Genomic DNA, 14,147 nt, shown 5'->3' with positions numbered 1-14,147 from the left:
GTGTGAATGAGTGTGTGAATGTGTGCTTGATACCCTGTGATGGATTATTGTCCCATCCAAAATATTGTCTTGCCTCAGGTCCAGTGTTTTTGTGATAGGTCCCTGATTCACTATGACCCTAATTCAGATTAAGTGTTACTGAGAATTAATGTATGAATGACTACACATGAGACTCTGATTTTGACAAATTTAATACTGTAATACAGACTCAGAGAAAAAGTTCATTGTGGCATCCTGTAGTGTTCTTCAGATTGTGCCTCTGAGGGAACCCCTAAAGTTTCTGTGTAGGACCCGACTGAAGAGGGTTTCTCTATCAGAAGAAAATTCCAGGTTTCCTTTGGAAATGCTGGAACTATATTTCTAAATATATTTATCATCCAGTCTCACAGCTCCAGGGCCCCCAGTTTGAACCTGAGCTCGGGATGCTGCCTGTCTGACGTTTCACATGTTCTTCTCGTGTCTGTGTGGGATTCCTATGACTTCTCCAGTTTTCTCCCACTGGCCAAAAAACCCCAGGGTGTATTCCCACCTCTCACCCAGTGCATCCCACCCTGGGATAGGCTCTGCATCCACCATGACCCTGACCAGAATGAATTTATCATACAATGAGGTTTTAAGAAACCTTTTCCCGCTAAGAGTGTAGTAAACATGCCCTAAGATACTGTATGTATCACGAACAAACAAACAAACAAACACGTTTTCTCTATGGGACTAAAGTCAAAATGAATTGTCGCTCAAGAATTTCACTGATTTTCTTGAACTGTTCTAAGACTTTTGGTTTATTTAGAAATAAACGCAGCAAGCTATCTAATTTTGGTTTTGATTTCATGGAGGGCATTTTGTGCCTCACGGTGGCGCTCAAACATCCCCAGACTCGCTCCAGTGACGTAAATAAACCCGAAACCACTAGTTCGATCCGCCTGTATTCCGACAAATCCCGCTTCCTGTTCCCGGATTGGGTAATATTATACCGCCTTTGACTTTAGGATTGGGTAGCGGCTCCAATCAATACATTGCTTGTGAGTATTAACCAATCACAGCAGAGGAGGCGGGATTTTCTCCAATACGGGTAGAAAAACAAGGCGTTTTCTGTTGTTGGATATAAACCGGAGTGCTGACAGACACTTCAACGCAAAACTCCGAACAAGTAAGTTATTCCTGTAGTGTCGCTTTTTAAACACCACCTGGATGTTATGCTGCAATCATGGCCGCCACTTTTACTTCTAAACGCCATGTTTTGTGTTTACGAGCAGCTGTTTTCAGGAAATAACAAACACAGGGGCTAATAGTCTATACTTTGATAACTAGTTATGACACTAACTAACCAGTTCAGGATGGTAGTCTGCTTGTTGAATCAGTGCGCGAGCTCTTTTTGCTACCTGTGCGTGTCGCGTGCGGTTTCTGGTATTGCTAGTTATGTAGCTAGCTTAGCTCTGGAGGAAGGCAGCTAAGCTATTTTAAAGGAATAGTTTCAGAGATAACCGTGTGTATTAAACCACAATAGCGAGCAATAGCAACGTCGCTGTTACCATAACAGTGCAACACCATAACAGTGTTGACAAGCCTCAGATTTAAACGTATTAATATGGACCGGTGGCGGTTTGGGCGCGTTTCCTGTCTTACTTTGCCCCTTAGCAAGAAGCCTAGCAAATTATAGCTTTAAAACACTAGCCAAGATATTATATTATTATCCTGAAAAGTTGTTATAGGTTTAAACACATCTGCCTAGGTTTCTGGTTGTTCTAGGCGACCTAGCTGGAGTAAATGGCCACAAAAAATAAATTTTATATATATATATATATATATATATATATATATATATATATATATATATAATTTTTTTTCTCTGACATACTCAAATATGCAAGTTTTTCCTTATTTTTCAAGGAAACAATAAAAAAAAATTAAGTACATTTTTGGTATCCAGTTCAACTTATTTGCTGTTAACAAATGTCTTAAAGTGGATTATTCTGGATTTTTGTGGGACAACAGAAACATGTAACGTGAAAGTACACAGAATTGTATGAAGTCGGGGTTGGGGCTGATTTCTTTCTAGTCCAGACTGTCATTCCACACAGTTTGTTTTTCAAGGGATGACCTCAAACTCATAAGATGGCTACAGACATGGTAGTGGCAATGGCAAAAGATCATTTCTGTTTGAGACCCTTTTTTCTACACAAGCCGGGATCGGGCTGATTGAAGGTGTAAGCAAGAGCAAAGTGATTTTTCCTTAATCACCGGCCTATCTTTATGATTTTCATAATTATAATCTGAACTGGAGAACACATTAGTGTACAGTCTGTTATTGAATCCAGCGAAGATTTAATTTGGGTTCATCACGTACACTGTGACGACTCATAATCTTAAAAGAGAGCTGTAATTGCACAAATATAAACCGTGTTATCGCCGACAAGTTGTGTCGAGTTATTGCACTTGGTGAAATGCACCCGAGGTTTAGATATCCTGTGTGCTGGCAATAATTAGTGTAAGCCTGCTTTACTGACAAATGCTTAACACGTCATCAGTGGTTGAGAAACCGCGTGTGAATCAATATTAATGTGGTTGATTACTTTGTTGGTCACAATAAAGCAAGCATTATCAAATCAAAGTACAAATTACACAAGGGGAAGATATGATGAGATCCCATGCTATAAGGTGCAACCATAATGGTTTCTTAATAGTATATTTTTTATATATATTGTATTTTTGTAAACTATTTTATAAAAAAACAAAACAAAAAAAAACAATCATTTTGTTTGCTGGCACCAGGTGAAAAGTTATTGGTGAGAATCAGGTGGTGGCTTAATACTGTTTTTCCTCCACTCTGAATCACCTCAGTGACACATGGTGGGTTTAAGTAAATTGCAACCCACTGTTTTGCATTTTGGTTTGCAAATCACACATATATTCACAGTGATGAGTTTTTCACAATTTCACAATACCCTCAGGGGAAAATACAGAAGGACTCTTTGCGTTGAAATAAAGTGAAGCTGGTTTTTACCCTGTAGTAACGCTTGTTTCTGTTGAGGGAGTTCACCAGGTTATACTCACACTTTCACTTAAGTATTCGACTGTACAGTGCCAAACGGTTTTAGGAACACTCGGTGGTCAGTACGTGGTTGCTTATGTGGTTTGAAGTAAGTTTGTAAAATTGCACCATGGAATGCTTAGGGAAATGTGCAGGTGCTGTTGTGTCCAGGCAGCTTTTTACTTTGTAACCGGGCAACTGTGTGTGACAGAACTTTAGTGACTGTACAGCCCGCCCATGTGCTGTTTATGGCATCATTTGTGTCTGGAGAAAGCCGACGGGGCAACTCCCTTCCTAGAACACGGGTTTAAATTCTCTCTGACATCTGCGTTAATATTTGAAATTGCAGTATTAATATGGTCGTCTACTTTTGTGTGCTGATGGACAGTCCAGACCAGAAAATCTGAAAAAAAAATCACCCCAAGATCTGGACAAAAATGATCCTAAAACATCACAGAAGAAAGTTTGTCATTAAATGTTAGCGTAAGCATCTCATTGAACACTCTCCCTATCAAGTATTTATTCATTTCTTTTTTTTTAAATTTGGTAAAAGTTGGCCCTAATGAGTTACACAGCAGTAGTGATGGGCAATACGGCACAAATCATATCACTGTACTACATATTATACATCATGATATTTAGCCAACATATTACCACTTTTAAAACTGTGAGTTCAGAATCACTACTATTTAATGACTACAAAAATGTAATTAACTGCCAAATCACGTATTTACTGAGTAACAGTATTGTTATTAAATCATGCCATGTTACATTAGTTAGAAAATTTACAGTTCCAGTGATATTTCAGAAAATTTCTTGTTATTCATCACAGTATGAGTAATATGTTGTCATATTGGCCGTCCCTACACTGTTGGAAACTACATGATGAACTGCTTTCAGTTTCAGCTTCATGCTGGCTTAGACCAATATTTGATCCTTAGATTATTCATTTAAATAGCTGAGTTTTCTAAGCCTATTTTATCTGTTTGAACTTGGTTGTAAGTAACTCAAAAACTCCTGACATTTTTAATCAGAGTAAACATGTGGAGTAGTTTCTCATAACATAAGCTGTGTTTTTGTCTCATTAACGTCATGAAAGAGGAAAAGAAAGCAGGGCTTGTCAGGGATAACTGTATAATGTACTGTAATAACAGGAACTAACTGTTTCTTGAACTCCTCACAATGTTAAATCTAACTATAAATATATAAAATTGTATGCTGTGTTGCTGTTTAATGAATAAAAATTGTAATTGCTGTAGTTTAAGACTAAAAAAAACATTTTGGGATGTGTTATATGAAAGTAATCAATTTCAGGGGGGTTACAGTAACTCTGCTTCACAGTCGACCCTGTCCAGGACACTCCTTAGGTTTTTTTGTTTTTTGTTTGTTTTTTTTCTTGCTTAAACAATCTTCTCTTCTACATAGATTATTTTAATGGATTGTTAGAATGACATTTTATAGGTATTAGCCATCGCTGATGCTGCAAGGTTGAAAATCTGTTTATAAGCAACTTAATGAGTTGAGCGGATTACATTGAGCTCATTCTTGATTATGTTCTCTCTGGTGTATGCTTTAAGCTCATAAAATGAGGTATAGTCTGCACTGATGAGGAAAAACAGAAACGAGGGAACCGCACATTACCTCAAGGAGCAGCATGATGCAAGTATATGGTAGATTTAACAAAACACTTCAGGGCATTACTCTGTGATTATGATGAAATTGCACATTTGGCACAAAGCACTGCTGTGTTTGCGTTCTCTTTCAGTTCTGGATCGTTTATAAAGGCTGTAATTGACTGAATGTGATCAGAGCACATGACTGTGTCTCAGGAGCCGTGTCTATGTGGAGCCTTTCACACACAGCTGCCTGTGATCACACTGAAATAAATCCCTGCGTTTGCACAGTGCCTGGTGTGGGTGATGATACAGTTAGAACTGCTTCTTCTCAGTGTCACCGTGGTACAAAACACTGCCTCAGGGGCCAGGGTTGTGAGGTTAGTTTTTGACATTGTTGCTTGCCAGAGTTATAAAAGCAAGTGAAATGTAGCTCAGTGCAAATGATCGTTTGTCATCTTTTTTTAGAATAGATGTACGTGAATAGTTTTCAGCGGTCGAAAATAAATAAGGTGTCTGGTTTGCACTCTTCATGTGTGCTGACGTGACATTACATAATGAGTGGCTTATCTCAGGAAACGGTGAGATGAGAATCAACAGAAAACATACAGTGGTAAATTGCACTTGGCAGGCTGTAGTGTTGTGTTCGTAACATCAGCATTGTTTTGCTTCACTATCATTTTACTCTGTTTTACACTTAACCTCTTGTTGTCTCAAGCTTTATGTATACATGTAAAATTATAGTGATTCCAGGACAAGGACACAAGAACTAATTATCCGGGCAGTCTGGGTAATGACACTAAACACTACACAGAACAGGAACAGCATCAGCATAAACAAGATGGTGCTATTCAGTGTTTGTGCAGGTTGCATGGAGTAGCATATTGAATACATTTTTTGGAAAAAAAAACAATTTCAACATTATTGAACATATTGAGTTGGAGTGTCTTGCTGCTTGCATGTATCATGTGACCTTTTTTATTGAGACCAATATACAGAAGCAGGATAGAAAGAATGTGCATTATTTCCAAGAATAAATCATATTTTAATAAACACTGAACATTAAAGATGTGAAGAAATCTTATGAATATGAGCAAGTCATTAAAAGATTATTTTGGTGTGTACATAACTGAGGAAAATCTAGCAATTTTGATATCACACATGTCAAAGAGTCTTTCAGGTACTATAATCTCAAGGTTGCATCATTATTGACAGCTCCATTGGTGACATTTCCAGAAAAACGAAACCGAAACATGGAGGAAAATAATACATGGCTGATCTTTGGAGTTTGGTCTTAAATACTGCCGTTTCAGTAGGTTTCCCAAAACAACACAGAGTCAGACTTTGAAATGGTTACGTTTACACACAGTCTGATAGTAATCTAAACGATGGCTCAATAGGATTAAAAATCCTTCCTGTTTACAACTCGGCCAGAACATAATCGATTGAGGCAAATTGATTGGAGTTTGGGAAGGATTTTAATAATCTGTTAAATGGAAGAATATTAGCTGTGTAAATCTGTCTGATTATTTTCACTTTGAGATTTTTGCAGTGTGCTGAACAATGAGACTGTTCATGTTGATGCAATGAGTCCTGTGAAGAAACATTATTGTGAGGATAGATTGGCCGTGAAATGGCCATATATCTGTCGCTATTTCCACTGTTAAGCCATCATCTTTTATTCTTCACTTTTCTTAATCTCTTCAATTTTATGCAATATCGTATTATTCCTATTTGTATTATTATTGCTACTATTTGTGTGTTTATTTTTAATTTTAGTATCCATGACTTAGCTACCTCTGTACAGCACTTTGGTCAATTAAAGTTGTTTTTAAAATGTGCTATATAAATCAATTTGATTTGACTTGATGTATCATTTGAAGATGATGTGGATGGAAAATCGCCGGAGTAAAGGTGGCTCAACGTTTAACTGGGTGGCATTCAGCAGAGTAGATTAATCCGTGCTAACATGCTGACAGAAGTCGTTGTGGTAACAATGCCACTAAATGCCTTTACTCGCATACGTGCAACTTTGAATTGATTACATGCAGCTTGGCTGTGGACAGATATTTTCAACAGAATGCCATTTATGCCCGGGGCACCTGTCATCAGTTAATTCAGAAACAACAATCAGAATAAATTCAATCAGTTTGATGAGAGGCTTTATGTGTAAACATAGGCAGTGATAGCCTAAGGGTGGATGTGGCTGTGCTGCGGGAGTGTAACGTGAACTGATTTTAATTGTTTTGATCATCAACATGAGCCTGGTGAGGAGATTATTGTTAAAAATAAATAAATAAAAGTAGACATTCGATGGGATTGTATGAAATAATTAAAATATGAATTGAGAATGAACAAAGTTAAGTACAGACATTAATGAGTAAGCATGTGTGTAGAGAATCCTTTAATAAACCGTATTAGACAGATTCTCGTTTATTTATATGGAAACGTTATCATAATTGAGCTGATTGTATATTAACATCTGTTGAGATGACTGATCTTGATACAGGCATAGTGTGCCCTGTGGAAATGTATGAATTGAAAGACTTTCTGTGAATAGATTTTTGATCAGCAGTGATGCCATGGATGACCTCCTCCAAATAAACATTTCATGCACGACTAGTTCACTGAAATAGGATTTGAATAGCACTGGAATAGTGCTGTGCTGCACAGTTGTGTGGTCCGGGCAACACCTGTTCGGGTTAGTGTAACGTTTGAGTAATTATGATGTGCGTTTTTTTTTTTTGTGTGCAGGGCAGTAGCAGAGGCAGGGCCGAGGGAGGAGTGTCCCTAGCTATCATGGATGACCGCTCGTCTCTGCGTAAAGTGAGCGGCTCCACTGAATCCGTGTCTACAGTCACCAGTGAGGAGTTTGTGCTGGTGCAGAACGGCGCAGAGGGCTCGCCATCCAGCTCAGAGGGACGTCCCCGACTCAAGGTGATTGACCACATTACACTTTCCCTGATGCTGGTATGATTGTTATGATGACACTGTCTATGATGAAGCCTAAATGTGCAAACTTCTCAAAATGTTCAGTTATTGCAAACTGTTCTACAATGATTTTTGTTGCATCTTAAAAGGATAAAAGGGGGCCAGAACTTTGCATCGCAGTTGATTTGATGGTCTGTTTTGTGCTCTTAGATGTCTTGGAATGGAAGTGAGCAACTGGAAAGGGCAATGGAGGAGGTTCTAGAGGATGAATTGAGGACAGAGGAGAGGAGAACGGAGAAACCAGTGGAGCCTGGAGAGAACACGCAGGACACAGGCATGTCTACAGAACCTAATCCACAGAAAAGACCACGTAGCCTGGCTGTCAGTGACACACCTAATGGTATGCTCTGGCTTCTCAAAGCATTCTGAAGGAGAATAGGATGAAGTGGAGATGTTGATACAATCAAGTGGTTTTTATACCTTCAGACATTTCCAGATCAAGGCCCACTGACATATAAGGCAAGAAAAGGTCTGAGTGTTCTGTGCAGTTTGAATCTTTATTGCACAGGAAGTATCTGAGCATACATGCTGGTTCTCTTCCTATTGTTACTGGTTCCTGTTGTTTTTGAAAGTGTTGACTGACTGAAGCTGTGGGTTTTAGCCCCTCGTGTCTGATGTCCTTTTCTTGAGCTTCCTGTGAAAAGCTGAACTATGTGCGGTGACTCAAAGTGCAGTGACTCAAAGATTTAGTCATTTGATGTGACTCTCTGGGATGCTTAAATTATTATTGTACCATGTTTGCAGTTTTATGCTGTTATACTAATAGTTCAGTAACCATATTTGGAGACAAAAGTAATGATGGTAAAGTGAAATGTGACTGTGCTAACATTGATGGTTTTAAGCCATGAATTCTGTCATGGGTGGAGGGGGACAAACTTGCTTATATCTGTATGATGCTCCTTTTTCTAATGAAGGGTATTATAATGGTACAGTTTGTAATGGTTAGAGGTTTATGGCCTGGGTGTGCTATGTTAAAGACAGCACACAAATGTTAAAGATAAAAGGGAATATATTGTACTTCAAAAAAAAGAAAGGGAAAAACAAGCACTGCTGGGATTAACGGCTTCAGGTGTGACTCGGGCCAAAATAATAAACAAAACCCTGATCTAACTGTGGCACAGGTGGCCAACCAACCCTACACCAAACAAAAGACACAGAATTTCCCTTTCTCCCCTACTATAGAAAAATATACACATAACCCCAATCCACAAACAAAAATCCTGAGTGAGAATAAAGCTACTCCCCTGACTCCATAAGTAGCCAAGCAGTAATAACAGGAGCCACAGGTAAAATGGGATGTGGTGGACTGGATCACAGGACCATAATGGACTGCACCTGGAAAACCTGAAATGGACTGCACAATGCACAAAAAAAAATTCAACAGCTATGGACCATAACACATGGACTCCACAAGTTGGTACAAAACCTGATGATGAGGAGTGTCATCTAAACACATGTTTCATTTGAAAAAAAAACACAAAAGAAACCTGTGAAGACTTATTCATTAGGTCTTATTTTGCACAAAAAAAAGAAGAAGAAAAAAGAACACCAGACAATGATATTTAACCTGATATATGTTGCATGTTTCCAGAAGCTTCTGTAGCTGCAGTGGTTAGTCCGGTGCAGGAGGAGGAGGAGGAGGAGAGTGTGCAGTTCAGTAAGCTCTCTTACCTGGGCTGTACGTGGGTGAAGGCTCCACGCAGTGAGACTGAGGCCCAGAAAGCAATGTCCACCCTGAGGGCTGAGAGTCCTAGTCCCATCCCAATCACCTTGCATGTACCTAACAATCCTGATGGCTGTGTGAGGTAAGACATGCAATGACATCCATCTCATATACAGAAAGATCATTCACTGACTCATATACTGACATACTGGAAGTGTAAGATCAGATTCGTATGTTGACGTACTGGAAAGTGTAAGATCAGACTCGTAAACTGTACTTCATATACCGTATATCAAATCAGACTCTTAGTGTAAGATCAGACCTGTGTAATTATATTCTGGATGTGTGAGGTCTCTTTCATATGCTAACATACTTTACTATGTAAGACCAAGCTCATGTACAGATATGCTGACTGTCAGATAAGACTCATATTGAGACACCGACTATGTAAGATCAGACTCATAAAAACTTATCTTGGTCACCTTATATCAAAATATGTTCTGATATACTGGAAGCATAATCATATTCTTCCCGTGTAAGAATAGATATAAACTTTTGACCTTACAGGATAAAGAACAGGATCTTTATCCTGTTCTTGTGCTTTATCCAGGGTGCACGTTCCTCTCATGTCATGCACTGAAATTTAAATAACTGAAAATCTTTAGCATATTTCATTGTCAAATTTTTCCTGAGAGGTGGCTACAAATTAGACAAGTTATAAACTTGTTGTCCGATCAGTTCAGAAGATAAACCACACTGAAACTAACAGGGTGATGCAGTTTCTGTGTTTGGCTACATGTGTGTGGGAGGGGATAAAGAATGAACACAGCTGTCATGAGAACTGTTGTTTCACCTTTAAAGTAAGAGATGTGAAAATACTGTGAAGCAACCACGAATTGTTCTTTCACAAGTTCCTGTGTGTTTCTAACTTCTTTCTGAAACCATATATGCACTCACACATCCCAAAATACTGCTGGTTATTGTTAAAAGTTCTAGCCAGCATTTTAAGTGTCATTTTTGTGTAATTTCTGAGTATGTATGGCAGAGGGTTCCCATGGGTCATGGTATTTCTGGAATGACATGGAAATTTAATAAAGTCTATTCCAGTCATGAATGTCAGGGAATTTGATCATTTTGGGGTTGAAGTCAGGGAATTTTGTTTGTAAATTTTATATATGTGTTAACTAAAATGTGAGATTAAAGATTTTGGTCAGGAAAAAGAATTTTTCATTTGACTTGGAGTGGGAACCCTGATGGCATGTGACTTTATAAAAAACAGTTCACACTTTGTTTTGTGTACTTTACTTCAGGATTGTTGACCAGGCCACTGGCACTGAGATTGCCTCCTTCCCCATCTATAAAGTACTGTTTTGTGCCCGAGGGAAAGATGGCTCCTTAGAGAGTGACTGCTTCTGCTTCACTGAGAGCTACCGCAGCTCCGAGGACTTTCAGATTCATGTCTTCTCCTGCCATATCAAAGAAGCTGTGAGTAGCCCCTCTTGCATGTTAGAATCAAAGTCTGTCTGTTAATAATTGTAGAGCAAGTCCAGGGTTTTCCTTTCTGTAGAAAGACTTAGGCGCAGCACCTAAACGTTTTTGTGGTGCACCTTAAACCGAATGAACGTAAAAAGGAATTTATTTTAATTAAATCTCAAACCATGTTATTTGGTGAAATGAATCGACTTTTGCCAGCTTTCATTCACAAATATGGTAAGGATAAGGGTTCGAAAACAACATGAAATGCTTAAATGAACGTAAAATTTCCTTCGATTAATTTCAAACCCCGCCTCCAGACCCCCAACCTCCAACCAACACCACCCCTTGGAAACCAGACCAACAAAGCCCTTTGAAAACTTAGGGGAAAACCCTGAAGTCTAGAACCAAAGCTAGGTAAATTTGGCCCTGCTCATAAAAATGTGTTTTGTAACAAGCCGTTTATTTAGCATGTTTGGAAGAAGTTTTCAGTGTCCATTGTGAGCTCTTTTTAAAAATCAGAAGTAAAGCTCTAATTTAAAAAAAAAAATTGTCATATTAACTTCAATGAGCGTAAATTATTTAAACACATAAATTATAACAACTAACTTATTTCACAGATGTTTCACACATTTAACTAACTATAAGTGGGGTTACTTAACTATAAGTAACTAACTATAAAAAAGTATGATGTTATTAATAAATAGAAAATTGTAATCTTTGGCAATAAGCTGTAGTGTAAGAGTAATAAAAGTTTTCAGGAAATGCTGTTATAGGAAAATATGCCACTTCAGGGTGATAGCAGCAGCTATGTATTGGGCAGCGTAACTCCACCATCTCATTTGATTATTTTCCTATAACAACACACCCAAAGTGTTTTATTCTTTATAATGCGTCACTTGTAGTTGGAACATTTGCATTTGAGCTTCATCATAGTTTTTGCTTGTAAAAATGCTGACTATTAAATTTGGAAACTATCTAACTAGCATCATGGTGCTAATTGGTGCATCATGGTTAAGCCATGGTGCTAATTCATGAGCAAAGATTAAATAAAATAATCTTGTGTCTTTTTGTTATTTTGTGCAGGTGAGCCGGATTCTCTACAGCTTCTCCACAGCCTTCAAGCGCTCATCTAGAGCTGGCTCAGAGATCCGTGAGTCGGCATTGCCTCAATCCCCTGACGGTGACGTCTTCACTTTCACCGTGTCCCTGGAGGTGCGAGAGGACGACGGCAAAGGCAACTTCAGGTCAAAACTGCTACAGTGTTGGTTCTGTCCTTATGAGGAAGCATCTCCTAAATTCCATTATTGTTTGTTAACTAGAATAAATGGATGCCTTCTGTTGCCCTACATTTGGTACCGTATACAGTTTTGGATGTTTGTATTTTTAATTTTACGAAAGCTTCAAGTGCAGTTAATTATTTGTCACGCTATACGTGCAAATAGATGTTCAGACAAAGCCATGGGCTGCGTCCGAAACCGCATACTTACCTACTATATAGTAGAAGAAATGCATGTATTTAGTAGGTAAGTACGCGGTTTCGGACGCAGCCGTGCTCTCTTGTTTGCCGTCAAACGGTTGAGCACTGCCGTGTGTGTATGTGTCCTGTCACAAAATGTGGCGAAAGCTCACACACGATGTTAATAGTGTGATTAAGGTGTGTACATGTCTATAATGCGACTAAAATAGAAATACTCCACATGTCTTAATTCGATCTGTGTTGACTTAGAGTAAACACAAATCGAATTAAATCCGACTTCAGTCGGATTAAGTTAATCAATAATCGCTGTTTACATGGTAGTTTGTTAATCGGAGTATTGTCTTAATCGGGTTAATATCAGATTATTGTTGTCCATGTAAACGTACTGATTAAGTATGCATTGGAACTCTTGCTTTTACTGTTGCCATTTACAGGTCAATGCCACTGATTTGAATTGGTTACTATGGTTAGTAAAGCTCTTGAGGTTAACTAGAGGCTAATGTCTTCCAGTGACTTGTTGGTGCAGTGTGATTCCACAGCTTAAGCAAGTTCCTGGTGTTGCTAATGTTTTGGCAGTGCATCGCTAGGTGGTGGTTATGGTATTGCAGGCGGTTGCTAGGGTGTTTCAGCTCGAACAGACTTAGTTTTTGAGATACAGGCATTTGAACATGACCCTGCCCCTAAGGCTGCCCACACCCCAAGGACTACCACAGACAGCCACAGAATCTAGTCTTGAATATGCCTTTCGAGCTTTGTGAAAATTAAATGCTGAAGGTTTTGCTCAAATGCTTCTGAATAATTTGACACAACAGTTTTGAAGATATGGCAAAAATCCTAGGAATGGATATTGGATATTGGAGAATGGATATTAATCAAATTATCAGAAATTTGAGTGGGCAGGACTCTGTGGTCCAAAAGGTACATTTTTATATCATAAGAATGAATAAGGAGAAAAACGAATCTTCACTGTACACCTTATTTTACGAGATGATGTTTATAAGTGAAAAAACCTGAATGGCGCCCCCCAGTGACCAAATATAACATTTTAGTGTTTTTTTTTTTTTTTTCCCTCTCCATGGACTCATCCTTCAAAGTTTGCTTATTGTTATCCCCTGCTGAAAGCTGATTGGCCAATGGCAGCCATGTTTTTAAGTGACCAGTTCATCATTAACAAGACTTAACATACAGATGGAGAATACCAAGTTTCCCCACAAATGGATTTATGGTTCCTGAGAAACCGTTTTCTCAGCTTAACTCCACTCACAATTGATGACCGCACCTAAAACTCAGAATACGCCCTCAGAACCTTGTCCTGAAGGGGCCTGTCAGGTTTTGTTCATTCATTTGAGTTACAGCTGTCTGAGTAAGATATGGCATAAAATGTAAAATGGTGTGCTACGCTGTGATATAGTGCCACCATTAGGTCAGTTGGGCTCTCTCTTGCCTAAGTAGAGGGAGGAGGTACCATATAATGGCCTAATTACTGTCAGTAGCATGTACAGTTTGGTCTGCACAAGCTCCCAAATATTTTTTTTCGTTCATTTCTACTGGTAAAAAAGTACTTCAGACAGCTGCTACGGGGGGGAAGCTGTATGCAAGCAGTTAATTTTTTCCATTTCAATATTTCAAAAAATGTGGGACTAGTTAGTGAACGAAGTTTGGCAGAAAAATAAAGTGTAATAGAGATCGGATAATGATAGTGTTGCTTCGCAATGCACAATTACTAATAAACACTTTTATAAACTAATAATAGTTACCAGAAATCTAAGTTAAGGATTCTTCAACATAAACTGTGATCTGATTACCAGACATTACTGTAAGACTTAAGGTAACAGGAAGTGTGTTGATGTGTGAAATGATTGTAATGTTCTAGTTTTAATTCGTCGTTTTCTTGGTAGC

At 38.5% G+C, this 14,147-nt stretch overlaps 1 protein-coding gene across 4 annotated transcripts in view; it reads left to right on the top strand.

The window, feature by feature from the left end:
* Positions 1-1,045: 1,045 nt before the first annotated feature.
* Positions 1,046-14,147, top strand: part of rabgap1l (RAB GTPase activating protein 1-like) — a 121,788-nt gene continuing 108,686 nt past the window's right edge. For 3 of the 4 annotated variants that reach the window (XM_017477898.3, XM_053683204.1, XM_053683205.1), the window contains exons 1-6: positions 1,046-1,147; positions 7,396-7,578; positions 7,783-7,972; positions 9,224-9,437; positions 10,606-10,780; positions 11,855-12,015. In XM_017477898.3, the coding sequence (XP_017333387.1) occupies positions 7,441-7,578; positions 7,783-7,972; positions 9,224-9,437; positions 10,606-10,780; positions 11,855-12,015 (878 nt within the window). In that variant the 5' untranslated portion in view covers positions 1,046-1,147; positions 7,396-7,440. The remainder of the gene's footprint in view (positions 1,148-7,395; positions 7,579-7,782; positions 7,973-9,223; positions 9,438-10,605; positions 10,781-11,854; positions 12,016-14,147) is intronic. The other variant, XM_017477899.3, reaches the window with a different exon arrangement.

Source organism: Ictalurus punctatus, chromosome 10, assembly GCF_001660625.3.
Source record: "Ictalurus punctatus breed USDA103 chromosome 10, Coco_2.0, whole genome shotgun sequence".
Lineage (NCBI taxonomy): Eukaryota > Metazoa > Chordata > Actinopteri > Siluriformes > Ictaluridae > Ictalurus > Ictalurus punctatus.
The sequence above is the reverse complement of the archived record's forward strand: the minus strand, read 5'-3'. Positions and strand labels throughout refer to the sequence as shown.